The 13,408-nt window shown below is 53.0% G+C and overlaps 1 protein-coding gene across 1 annotated transcript in view; it reads right to left on the bottom strand.

Moving 5' to 3' along the window:
• Igsf21 (immunoglobin superfamily member 21) overlaps nt 1–13,408 on the bottom strand; it is a 265,839-nt gene that overhangs the window by 78,335 nt on the left and 174,096 nt on the right. The window contains exon 3 of the mRNA XM_045150543.1: nt 11,791–11,912. Coding sequence (XP_045006478.1) covers nt 11,791–11,912 — 122 coding nt within the window. The remainder of the gene's footprint in view (nt 1–11,790; nt 11,913–13,408) is intronic.

Genomic DNA, 13,408 nt, shown 5'->3' with positions numbered 1-13,408 from the left:
TCACGCATCTGCCCTTCCATCTGTTCATCAGTCTATTAATTCAACCATACATGTACTCATCTGTCTATCTTTCCATCTATCCATCCATCTGATCACACATCTGCCCATCTACCCACTTTTCCATTCACCTCTACATCCACTTATCCATTATTCACCCATTGGTCTAGCCATTTGTACATCATCGATCTGTCTATTTGACCACCTATCCACCTGCCAGGACATCCACCTATCCATCTATCCACCCACCTATCCATCCATCCATCCATCCATCCATCGGCGCACTATCCCCTCCCCCTACCAGTCTGTTTCCCCATCCACCTTGGCATCCATTACTGAGGGCATACTGTGACCTTGGGTAAGTCATGTACCCTCCCTCTTTTGCCCTTGCCCAGTTTGAGTTTCACAGGTTCCCCTGTTTGCCAGCCCTTCTCTCCCTCGTCACCTCCTGAAACACCGTTGCCTTGCATGGCAACAGAGATTCTTAAAGAACTGGGCAATTTTATTAGATCACAACAATATATTAAGGAAGAGTTTTGAATCACCCACAGCTCATTGGAATGTGCAGAAATACCTGTGCGACGAAGACTTTGTTTGGAACTGTTTACTAAATTAGGTCTTTCCTGGACATTTTCAGCCTTCAATTTTTTAATACCAGCAATAAAATAGTTATGTAATTAGTAATAAAGCTGACAGCCTGGTTACTGATTTTGTTTTTTTTTACTTAGAAGCAAAAAAGACTGAGTGTGTGTGTGTGTGTGTGCACGCGCACTTATTGTTGACTGCAGATACATAAAATATTTGCCATTTCAGCAATTTCATCCCACAGGCTGCAGGTCATGAAGAAGCCGACGGGAAACCAAAGTTTGAATTTTGACTCTGTAGCCGACTTGCTATGTGACCTTAGAGAAGTCCCCTCTGGTCTCTGGGGTTCCCATGTGGAGAATCAAAGGGTTGGCCTGATGTCTGCTGGTAGATCCAGGAGCCTGGAACTAGACAGTGGCTTCAAATGCCATCCCAGGGTTGGTGACCCTCACAACCTTTCCCTGTGTATTCATTTTTCTCTTTGCTGCCTCCACTAGGAGGTCAACCAGCTTGTCTCCCCCCATTCAAAACGCACGCCCTCTACAGGCCTCGCTCTGCCTGCGCGCTGTGGCCATCCTCCAGAAGGGGCAGGAGTGGGGGGCGGACGTCTGTTTTTGACATCCTGCCAGTTCCACTTCCTCTTTCATCTCCCATCACCCTCCTGGTCCCCTCATCTTTCTGGGGTGTCAAGCTAAAAAAAAGAGTTTGACTTCCATGGATTCCCCCACTCTTAGAACGCAGCTCAGACCCTCTCTCTTTCTGCAGTTCCTGAATGTTCTACAACAGTGGTCCTCATCCTGCCTAGTGTCGGAATCAAGCTGGGTTAGTTCCAACATTGTTGCCTGGGTCCCTGCCCCGCTGGTGTTCTGACTGAATGGGCTGAGTCTTAGAATTTTCTTTTTTGTTTGTTTGTTTTGAAACTGGGTCTTGCTACATAGCCCAGGCCAGCTTCAAACTCACAGCATCTGCCTGTCTCAGCCTCCTGGGGCCTCACTGTGTCTGTTGTGGGCTATGGACCACCAGTATGTCCTCTGCTGGGAAGTTACTGGGTTCTAGAACCCCAGGCCTGGCCCAGACCAGGAGGTGAGAAGTTGCAGCTTAATGGTGGATTCTGGAGCTGCTCTGTGACACCTGGCCTTTGGTGGCTTATTACTTGGAGGGTCATCAAATCCCACCCTCCAGACTCTTTCTGTCATCACCTACACACTAAGCCTGTGCCTGCCTCTTAGCAGAAGGTTCCCACACTGCCACAAGTGTGGCAGCTTCATTGTGATGTCCAGGCTGCAGAGAGATGCCACCTTTGTCAAGCAGGGCTCAGTCCCCCCTGCGCCCTCCACCCCATGATATCCAGACAGTGCTAAGAATGTCTACTCCAGAGGTCCGAGACCTTGACCTCCCTCTTCATCTATCTCCTTGTGTCCACAGTTAAAAGGAAACGGTTCTTAAATGAATAACAAGCAAAGTGAGACATAGGGGAGGCCATGGAAGCACCATGGCGCAGCCTGAGGGCTCTGACAATGGGCTCTGGAGAGATGCTCTCCCTGGGAGGGAAGGACTCTGATTAGAGGGAAACACTACCCAGAGGGAAGGGCAAGCTGCCAGGAAGCCCAGCTCTGCCCTGGAGAGAGTCCTCCACCTCCCCCATTCTGCTCCTTCCTTCAGGCTGAGATGTAGCCCTGTGCATGGAGCCAAGGGCGGAGGGAGAGGATGAGTGCTGGAATTAATCAGACAACCCCAGCCGAAAACAGTTGATTGCTGAGAGCAATGGCTGGCTCATTAGCCTAACAACCCTCTACCAGTGCTGGGCACTGAACCTAGAGATGAGCAGAGGATACCCCCCCTTGAGCAACAAGACCCATCTCTGAGGATGGTGGCAGGAGGAGGTGCTAACTACAGAGGAGACCCCCCCCACTTGCAATACCCTAGGGCTTCACCAGAGGGCAGGAGGTGAGAATCCCCTGCTTGCAATACCCCAGGGTCCCACCAGAGGGCAGCAAACAGCTTTGCAAGCTTCCTCGTTTGAGTTAGATCTTCCAGCAGGGCTGGGAGAGTATTCTAGGGGTCCCAGTGACCTTCCCGGGGGTCTGAAGGTGGGTGGGTGGGGTGGGGTCCATGGTCTCTGTGGATTCAATGGAGTACCACCACTCTCTCAAGACTCAATGGAGAAGGACTCAGGCTCTTGGCAAGGGCTGCATAGCTGGTAAAATGTGGAGGGGGGGCATGGAGGGGTTCTAACCTAGAGATGGCAGGATGAGCCAAGGGAGCAGAAATGAAAGGATAGCACATGTGTGTGCATGTGCACCATGGGTGTGTGTGAACATGTACACGTGTGTGTTTTGTGTGCTGCCATGCGCACGTGTGCATATGCACGTACCTGGGTGTGCTTTTGTGTGCACAGCCGTATGCATGTGTCCACGGGTGCACATATGTGTGTGGGCACAGCCATGTGCATGGAGGAAGAAGCACTTGTGGGCAGCAGGATTCTAAGGGAAGGAAAACTGAAGGAAAGAAGAGTGGCATGCTAAGGAGGAAAAATCAGAGTAGACCAACATCTAGAAAGCAAAGAACTGATGGGGTGGTGGGGAGGGAAGGAGGTAGCATAAAACCTTTTGGGGTGCCAAGAGTAGCCTGGGCTGCAGTGGGGCAGCTCACAGCCTTGGTGGGCAGTGGACAGCCTGGTGGATGGTGGCAATGGGCACAGGAAGCTGAAGGGGACCTTAGCTCTGCAGGCTGAATGGGTTATCCATGCCTGGAAGGGCCTTCTGAGAAGATTGAGGTCGGGCGTGTGGCAGGGAATGATGGGTACCTGGGCAGCACAACTGTGGCCTCCTTCGGCTTTCTCTTCCATGTTGACGGGACTGATTCCACGGGTCATGGTGGCAGAGGCTGGAGACACGCTCCTGAGTGTCCCCTCCAGAGCTGGGTTGGGCTCTGCCTAGTCTCTTTGAGTAGAGCATTTGAGGCTGTGTGTGTGTGTGTGTGTGTGTGTGTGTGTGTGTATGCACACATGTGTGTACAAGCCAGGGTGGAGAGGCAGGACTCACTCCAGGTTCCCTCACTAAGTCACTCAGGTCTGGAGTGTCCAATACTAGCCCTGGCATGGGGCAGGCAGTTACGCCCTTAGTTGGATGAGCTGCCCACAATGGCCCAAAGAATAGACGCAGCTCCAGTGATCCCTCGAGTGCCATCACTTGGCTGTTAACCTACACTCTGCCCTTCACAAGCTGCGTGACCACAGACAGGTGTTTTTCTGTGTCATCGCCTATCCATCAGGTTCAGCAAGTGTAAGGCTTGCTCCACGGACAGTGGTTAGATGATGGCAGACACGAAGCAGTCTGCTGGCTGGCTGGGATGATGCTGCACACCAGCAGTTGGTTCAGTCTTTCTTTTCTTTTCTTTTTTTTTTTTCAAGGTAGGCCCAGGCTGACCTAGAATTCCCTATGTAGTCTCAGGGTGGCCTTGAACTCATGGCGAGCCTCCTACCTCTGCCCCCCGAGCGCTAGGATTAAAGGCGTGCGCCACCACGCCCGGTTTGGCTCAGTCTTTCTTGAGACCACAGACTCCTATCACAGGCCCTGACAACAGAGGAACAAGAGCCAGGGAAGGAAGGCCGACATCAGACTTCAGCAGTCTGAGTACAGCCTTGCTGTGGGGCCTCACATAGAAGGAACCCTGAAGGTGGCAGGCTCATGACAGCTCCAGGACTGAGAAGCATTCCACACCCCACCTGTGCTTGCTCCTGGCCCACTTGTCTACAAGTGATGCCTCACATCCGTGTAGGTGGGCCCAGGGTCTAGTACACAGGCACACAGGAAACCGCTGTGGCTGGGCCCAGGTCAAGCAGTAGCTACCAGGAGTGGCCCTGGCTCTGGAACTAGCTGGTACCTGTGAAGTCAGTAAGGCTACTGGGAAAGGTGTGACTGGTCCCATTACATCATCATATTTAAACCAAGTGGCTCTTGCTACAACGGCCATGGGCCATGGGATCACTGCCAGCAGCTTCTAGAACTGTCTGTCTGAAGTGCCCATGGAACCCTTTGGCCTGAGGCTACACATTAGAGCAGGCAAAGGTGTGTGGACCCAGGCTTTCCAAACCTCACTGCCTCTCTCCAGACTTGAATCAAGTTCCTGTAGGACCTAGGAATTCCTATCCAAGTGACTTCCACGCAGACCCCTAATGTAGGTGATCTGTAGGCTGGCCCGAGAGGACAGGAAGACGTTATCAGATGAAGGGCATGGCAGAGAGCTCCCCCAGTGGTCAGGAAGATAACTGCAACTTCTTTCCAAAACCCTTGATTTGGACCCAACTCCAAGTTGGGGCTGAAAGCTGAGTGGGGATAAAGGGGTTGATTTTGACTAAAGTTCTGAAAGTGCTCAAGGCTGGGTTTTGTTTTGTTTTGTTTTAAGTTTGCGAGGAGAGAATGGGTGTGCCAGGGCCTCTTGCCACAGCAAATGAACTCGAAGGCACATGCACCACTTTGTGCATCTGACTTTACATGGGCGCTGGGGAATTGAACCTAGGCCAGACTTTGCGAGAAAGTTCCATTAATGGCTGAGCCATCTCTTCAGCCTCTCAAGGTTGTTCTTGTCACACCACTCTTATCCACGTACCCCGTGGTGTCTGGCTGGGCGGGGGAAGCACTGATGGACGGGAAGTGGGCATAACCTGCAGTGGTCGGCTCCAGAGGAACAGACCATGCATTTATCTGGCTGCCCAGCACATCACACAAGCCCTACACCTAGTAGGTGGTCAGCGTGTGTTTGCTGAGTGGCAGGCCGATAAGTGAATGATGACCGCTTCACGAATAAGCAACCGCTGTGATGTCTTGCAGAAGAGAGATCCACGGTGGCGACAATAGGCAGAAGGCACAGGAGTTCAGAACGCAGGCTTCCAGAGCAACAGGCTCGGAGGGCATCTTCTTTGTGCCCACAGCCGAGCGAGCATAGGGGCTGAGCATTAGTGCATGAGATCAGAGGAGCCGCGAGTCATAGAAACAGGTCCCTGGCTCTTTGGACTAAGCACTTAATGTGTCTGTTTAAAGACTAGAGTGTGTTTTCATTAGAACAGATTCCAGAGGCTTCTATGTAGAAATGATTGTCTGCCTACCTGAGTGGCCTTGTCCCTCCTCGGGCACCTTTCCGCCTCCACACCTCTGTACACAACGCCATCTTCCTGGAGCTCCTGCCCCCAGCTTCTCTTTGTCTCAGACCTACTCATGCTCTGGAGCCACTTCAGCGCCACCGTCACCACCGTCTCCTCAGCTGTTTTATCTGATTCATCACTGGGTAGGTCTGAGCGGTTCCCAAGACGGCTTATTGCTTACACCGTTAACTGTTTATCTCTCTGTTTCAGCCCCCTTCCTCCCCCCCCCTTTTCTTCCTTTCTCCAACTATATTCAGTTTCTTTCTAAATGACAAGAAGGTTCTAGGGGTATTGAAGTGAGGAAGACATACTGAGCTGGGGGGGGGAGCTCAGAGGCTGGCAGACACAGAGGCGAGGGGACAAGCGTTATCCTCCATTGAGGCAGAGGCTGGTCTGGATCTCATCACATGCTGACTGCCTTCGTGTGCCCTAGCTCCTGGATCTCAGGCAGCAGATGCCTCCCCTGCCCCGGTGGGTGCACAGGAGAACCCAGTCTGGTCTAGGGCTCCAGGGAAGGGCACTTCCTCAGCATCATGCTACAATGACTTAGGAATGTAGAGCCGCCTGCCTGGTTCTCCACAAAGCCCCAGGCCCTGCTCAACCCAGCCAGCTGTTCTCCGTGTGTGGCTAAATTTGGAGCCTGCCCACATGTCCGTGGGGTGTGCAGATCACCCCCAGCTTCCTCTGTGGATGGCTCTGCCTTCCTTCTTCCCTCTCTACTCAGTGCCCAGCATGACCTTCTAAATGCAGGTCACAGCAGGCCATTGCCTTTGGTGGCTTTCCAGGGTGCTGAGAGTAAGTACAGTTAATTCTCTTTCTCACTCCCTTTGCCCTGGACACACTTTGCACTCCTCCACCGGCCCTGGATCACACAAACCCCTTCTCACCACAGGACCTTTGCCCTTGCTCTGCTGGATATCTGAAATCCCTACCCCTGCCCCTGCCGACCCCATACCTGGTCTGGCAGTTGATGGTTTCTTGTTTAGATGTCATCTCCTAAGAGAAGCCCTGAAGACCCAGCCCCCCTTCCCCACCCCATTCTATCCATCTCACCCTCTCTTGCATTTCCTTCACCCATCGTGTGTGTACTGTACATATTGTTTGCTGTAAACAAACTTCCCTAGGCTGTGTGTGTCTACCCAGTGCAATTGTGGACCTCCTTAGAGCAGTCTAAATGACATGCTGTTCACAGAACCGCCCCTCACATGCCTTTGGGATGAATGTGGGATACAGCCCTTGGAGCAGCCCAGAGCCCTGAAAGTTCCTCCCTCGTGTACTTGGATCCCGCAGCAGCCAGGCACGGGGCACTGATGCAATCTTGTGGCTGCACTCATACAAGCCCACCCCTCCTGGCATTTGCAGACCACCCATGACTGATGAGGCGCTGTGCCAGGGTGTGGTAACATCAGACCAGTCCTTGTACCCACAGAACTTGTGTCCAGAGAGCCAGTGGTATGTATTTCTGATGAAGCACTAGGCAATACGCCTGGGCCCTCTGGCTGACTTCCTGGAGGAAGTGGCATTCAGACAGCCCTGGAGGCAAGATTAAGTCCTTGTGGATGGCTGCAACTGGCCTGATTGAGCGCATGGTCAAAGGTGAGGGTGCTTGACATCTGTTGCCTGGGTTCCCTACCACCAAGCAAGAGGCAGTGAGCCCAAGAAAGATGGGGAACCAGGACCAGCAGCACATCAGAGAAGCTAAAGTACCATGGTGTAGAGGGAGGGTTCACCCTGATCCCCTGAGGCCACAGCTGCCACCTGGGACAGATGTGGTCTGCAGATGACAGTGTTCTGAACCTGTTTCCCTGCATATGCCATCTTGGACCACAGATTATGTTGAGCTGAGGGGATCTGAGAGATGGCGGTGCAGGAAGGATTCTGACCTATTAGGTGAAGCTATCCTGGCAGCCTCTTGGAAAGCTTCCTCTGTGCCCCGAGGACAGGAGGGTGCCAAGAGGGTGCTGATCGGGTCTGGCAGTTAAGTGCCTGCCGGTTCTCTCCCTCAGCTTCTGTCACTTCATCTTTGCGTCTTCCCCCATGAGCCGGTCCGTCTGTCCAGCCCAGATGTACTTTATTTTCTGATAAAGGCTCCTGTGTGTCCCTAAAACACATCTGGGCTACATGTGCATGCTTTTCCCTTGTGAATATAATTATATAATTGGCAGAAGGCCATTCATAGACCAGAAAGACCGAGTGGGACCTTTGTCCGAGGAATCCCAATCTCCTAGGTTTGGGATTCCAGCACGAGGTCCAGCCTCTGCACTCCTCACTTTGTGACTCCAGCCCTTTGACCTGGGCCGTCCTTATTTGCATGACCGCATTTACATGCCTGTGCATGATTTGTGTAACTAGAAAGTACATGCATAGGAGCTTACACTAACCTCCCAGTAGAGTCACTGGTTAGTCTAGACTGTGATCTTTCCCATGGTGTGAATTCCACCCAGGAAACAGCACACGAAGAGGCTCATCCTCACTGTAAAAGGGCTTCTCTCAAATGGAGACCTCTATGGCCAAGACCTTGACATTAGTGGGGGTAGATCTCTGCTAATGTTTTTGTTGCTACCCTTTTCCAGCATGTTCTGTGGGCTTTATTTCTTGTTGCGGTGGGGGTTGCCAGTTTCTTTTCTGTTGTTGTGATTGCTGCATGTCTTGTTGCAGGGTTTTAGCTGGGAGGAGTTAGGGCTGGGGTGGTACCTGGCACCAACAGTGTGGTAGGACAGGCACATGGGATTTGTGTGTGCCCAAGTAGAGGGTAAGCTAACAATTGTCACTAACCTCATCTAAGGACAAGAAAGGCTATGCTGGGGTCTAAACCCCATGGGAAAGGCAAGGTTGGAGATGGGGGCAAGCAAGCTGGGAAAGCACTGGCACCCTGGGTTGGCCCAGCCCAAAGAGTGATGCCCGCCACATCCACCTCCTCCCTACAAGGGTGCTCCTTCCATCCCTTAGCGTTCCTTCCCTTCCTGCTGGCAGGATCCCCACCTGCATGGCTCCCTGTGCAGATGTTCTCGCCAGCACCTGCCTGTCTTGTCTCTCTTATTATGCCTTCCCCCTGGTGCCACAAGACTTCCCTCTTGATCTTTACTTCCCATCTGTCCTGTCTCCACCATTCCAAAGCCACATCTTTCCAGTTCCCTGACTTGGCCCAGGACACCCTCCACCAGGCCAGGTTCCTAGTGGTTGTGTCTTACCAAGTGTCCTTTGAAGACACTCTGGGCCTTGGGCTTCTGGACTTTGAGGCTCAGAACTAGGGAGGCACCAGATGGCCGAGGTCTTCTGAGTGCAGTGACCTGCCCAAGGCCACACCACCTGCCCCTATCAGGAGGCGGGCACCCCTCACCTGCCCACTTCCATCCATCAGGCCCCACCAGCTGTGAAAAAGCGCAGGGAGTCTCTGGAGCTCCTTGTGTCTTCCTGGGAAATTGCTCTCTGCCAGCTCCTGGTAATCTTGCAGCCTCATTCTCATCCCACCTTCCCCAGCTGAAGAGGAAGTGGCTCAGGCAGCTGCAGAGAGCCTGGGCTGAGATGCATTAATTTGTAAATATCTTCATTTATATGTAAATGTGAAGTCCCTAGCCCCTCCACCAACCCTAACGGGGCCCTGCAGCCTGGAATCTAATCTTAGAGTGTAGGGCTGGGTAGCCCGCTGCTCCCTTGATCCCATTACACGTCACAGGCCCGTCCCTTCCTTTCCTTTCCCTTGACATTTCCTAAACAGGTGGCTCCCCTCCCTGGGGTGCCTCTGGGAGATTCCTCCATGTTCCAGAGCTCAGAGAGCCCTAGCTCTCACAAGGGGAGGATGAGAAGATAAGAGCCATGGCCGCAAGTCCAGTGACTGGTTTTAACTCATTGTCACTGTGTACATTCCCTGGGCCTTATTTTCCTCAACTGTGAAACCAGGAAGTCAGCATCATGGTGCAGGGGTCAAAAGAGGTGGTTTGAAATCTATTCAAGTTCATGTCATTCCAGTGGGAGATCCTTGGATAGGTCATCCCTTGACTTTGCTGAAATTTGACCCCTTCTGTTAAAAAGAATATGCAGGGTAGAGGCTGGAGAGATGGCAGAGGTTGGGGCACTCATCTGCAAAGCCTAACTATCTGGGTTCAATTCCTCAGTGCCTATGTAAAGCCAGATGCACAAAGTGGCATATGCATCTGGAATTTGCAGCAGCTAGAGGCCCTGGCATGTCATTTCCTCTCTCTGTCAAACCCGGAATGGTGGCGCACACCTTTAATCCCGGGCACTCAGGAGGCAGAGGTAGGGAGATCTCTGAGTTTGAGGCCACCCTAAGACTACATAGTGAATTCCAAGTCAGCCTGGGCTAGAACAAGATCCTACCTCAAAATACATACACATACACACACGTGTGTGTGTGTGTGTGTGTGTGTGTGTGTGTATTTTAAATGCAGGGGAGGGATACAAAACAATAATGAAAATACCTCCCCACATTCAAGGAGTTGACAAGTTTCAAAAGAGAAAACAAGAGCCCAGGATGGGTCTATGAGATTGGGAGAAAGGTGGGCTTTCTCTGTGGCGGGGGAATAAGGGCTATTTCAGGCCCTGGGAGCCAGCAAGCTGGCTAAGTGCAGCACGCTGTGGCGCCGAATTTACTCACGGGACCCTCCCCAGGCTACAGGGAGCTGCTTACTGCTGCCGTCCCTACTTAGACACCAGGAAACTGGGTTCCAGTCACCAGTCCCAGATTTCACTATGGCAGTAGCTGACTTTTGAACTGGGACCATTGGAAATCATTTCCACTTAAATTGTACAATAGTAATAAGAAGCTACTCATAGTTAACCTGTCTCCAGGAGAGGAACTTTAAAAAAAAAAAAAAAGAGATGTGGTGGTGGTTGGAATGTGAAATGTTTACCCACCAGGAAACAGAGATGCTCCAATCTCCATGGGCATCCCCAAGGTTATCCAACCATTTTACCAAATTTCATCACGCATCTACTGAGTGCCATGCTTCAGGCTGAGAGTGGGGTACAAGGAGAGGGGGAGCAGGTGACCACCCCCGTCCCCAGCTCACAGTACCTATCTGAGGAAGGAGCCTTCAGCACCCCTGGGATTCAGAGTCTAATGACGGCACAATATGGGCACTTGCTGGATGTTCCAGCTGCCCCATGAAGCCACTGTCACCGTCTATACCACGTGGACCATGTTAGCTGAGGGGCACTTAGCGTGCCCAACACAGCCACCCTTCCTCCGCTCTGCAGTAGCTGTTGCTTTCCGGGAGAAACTATGTAAAACATTTGCCACATCATGTGAAAGATTGTGTATGTGTGTGTGTACACCCCACACACCTCTGGAGGAGGGTAGGGAGTCTCAGCCATCTATCTTGGAAAAAATCAATTCTGCTAGGTATAATCTAGCCAGGGAGACGTGCTGGAGTGGGGTTCTGAAGGCTGAGAGGTTTACCAGGTGACCAAAGGAGAAAAGACCTCTGGGATCACAGACTGGTGTGCACAAAGGGAATAAAATCAGACCTGGGTCTTTGGGGATGCTTGGAAGGGGTGTGCTGTGGTTATCCTCACACATTTAATATGTCAGGCCCTGGTTTGAGATTAAATTAGTTTGACTCTATGGCAAACCGGGGAGGAACTCCTTCCTCCTACCCTGCTGCTTCTGACCCAGGAGTCCAAGAGTTTCCCGAGTTTGGGGTCTTGATGGCCACGAACCCTTGCTGCGCAGCAGAATGTGGCTTCCTATAGGAACCCCATGGGCTCCCCAGCTGAGCAGGGCTGGCTCTCCTCCCAGCTCTGTCCTTCTCGGCTGTGTGAGTTTAGGCACAGCGCTCACTGTCTCTGGGCTGGCTGGAAAAGCCCACCGTGCAGGACTGTGGGAGGAGCTGGGGTCTGATGCCTTCCTGTCTCCTCCCTCTAGGGTACAGACCCACTTCTTCAAGAAGCCCCAGCTTTGTTCTCCAAGCCCACACAGGCAGATTCGATGCCCCCCCCCCCCCGCCAGAGCACTGAGGGTCTGTTGGGGTGAGCAGGAGAAGCGCCCCTCCTGACCCGGCCTCTTCCACCCCCGCCTGCGTACCCAGCCGCGTGCCCGCCCTCACCTCACGGTGGACTGGTACACGAGGTCCTCGCGCTTGCGGTAGTTCTCCATGTGCGAGTAGTTGGTGGAGAACATGGCGTCGAACGTGAAGATCTTCTGCTTGATGGTACCGCCATCCGTCACCTGTCACAGAGCACAAAGGCAGCCACAGGTGAGTGCCTGGCCAACCTGGCCTCTCCTGCCCATCTTCTGGCGATGCCCTTCTCCCTGTCCTCGCCCCTTCCCTAAGGCTCTGCTCAACCACGAATCCTGCCCAGATGGTGAAGACGTTAGCTGTGGGCCTTGTCGTCTACAGAGCCATGTCTGGTGACCTCGACCAGCCCTCCACGGACTGCCTCTGAGCACCCTTACACAAAGCGTGGAAATTCTACAAAGGACAGCAGCTGACCCCAGGTGGTCAAGGCCCATCCCCGTGTTCTAAGATGAAAACTGGAGATGGGTGCTGGCTACAGACTGCTCAGCGCATAGCCTTCTGCCCTGTCCCTCCTTTCCGTGCCTATCAGAGTCCTTTGCGCCCTCAGGTGGGGTTTTGAGGTAACCTCTCCCACCTTCTCAGATCGACAGCCTGCGAGTCAGCCTTACTCCTTCAAGGCTTGGCTTCTGCATATTGGCTTTTGAGTGATGAGCAGCCAAACTTTTCATTCTGGTGACACTGAGGAGGGTCTTTTGAGGTCACAAAGCCAGGAAGGATCAGAACTACTTTCCCCCTGCACCAGGGGACCCTGCTGCTAGGACAGGACAGCGTTGCCTGGCAGAAGTGGCCAGAACCATTTAAGAGCTGTGGGCAGGCCCAGAGCCCATGGTTAGGCTTTGCAGGGTGAGGCACAGCCTGATCCTAGGGCCCTGGCCAGACAGGAGAAGGAATGAGGAGGTGGGCTAGCCAGGAGAAGGGAGGGAACTGAGGGTCAGGGGACGGGCACTGTGCAAACAGCCTCCTAGCGAGACAGACAAGCTGGGTGACAACCATCTCCGATCGGTCTTCGGAGGGTAGGTGCAGAATGACAGGGGAACCCAGGGGAAAGATAGCTTATTTCTTCATGATGGGGTGGTCACCAGGTCATCCTTGGGGAGGCAAGGTAGAGTAGGACTCAGGCTAACAAGGGACAGCTTTCCAGGCAGAGAGACAGGAGGCAGGAAGAAGTAGCCAGGGCTCCCTCCATAAGAGTGAATGGATTGCACAAGAGGCAAGGGGATGCTGGGAAGGAGAGCGTGGCTCACAGAGGGCACGCAGATAAAGTGGTACGCTTCCTCTGTAGGTGCCAGCTGTGGGTTCTGTTGACAAGCTCCCTTGGTTTAGGGCAAGGCCATTCCAAGAGGGTAGCAAGACCTGAGGCAGGAGACCAGAGATGGTCAAAAGAAATCAGTCCATCAGCGAAGCCACCTTCTTGTAGCTACCCCCTGGGGCAGGCCAGGAAGCTGGCCATGAGGTCCCCCATCACCTGAGGACACGGAAGCGGGACAGGGCAGGGGCCCACAGGATGGTGGTGATAAAATCTGGGCTGGAAGACAAAGACACTGCCTCCCCTCCACCCCAGTCCTGTTGTTCTCGGCTGCTTGAAGAGTCAGAGCCAGGCGTCCGGGGCTCCCAGCAGCCTTTGCCGTCGCTGAGTGTCCACATC

Source organism: Jaculus jaculus, chromosome 5, assembly GCF_020740685.1.
Source record: "Jaculus jaculus isolate mJacJac1 chromosome 5, mJacJac1.mat.Y.cur, whole genome shotgun sequence".
In the NCBI taxonomy this organism is placed as follows: Eukaryota; Metazoa; Chordata; class Mammalia; order Rodentia; family Dipodidae; genus Jaculus; species Jaculus jaculus.
The sequence above is the reverse complement of the archived record's forward strand: the minus strand, read 5'-3'. Positions and strand labels throughout refer to the sequence as shown.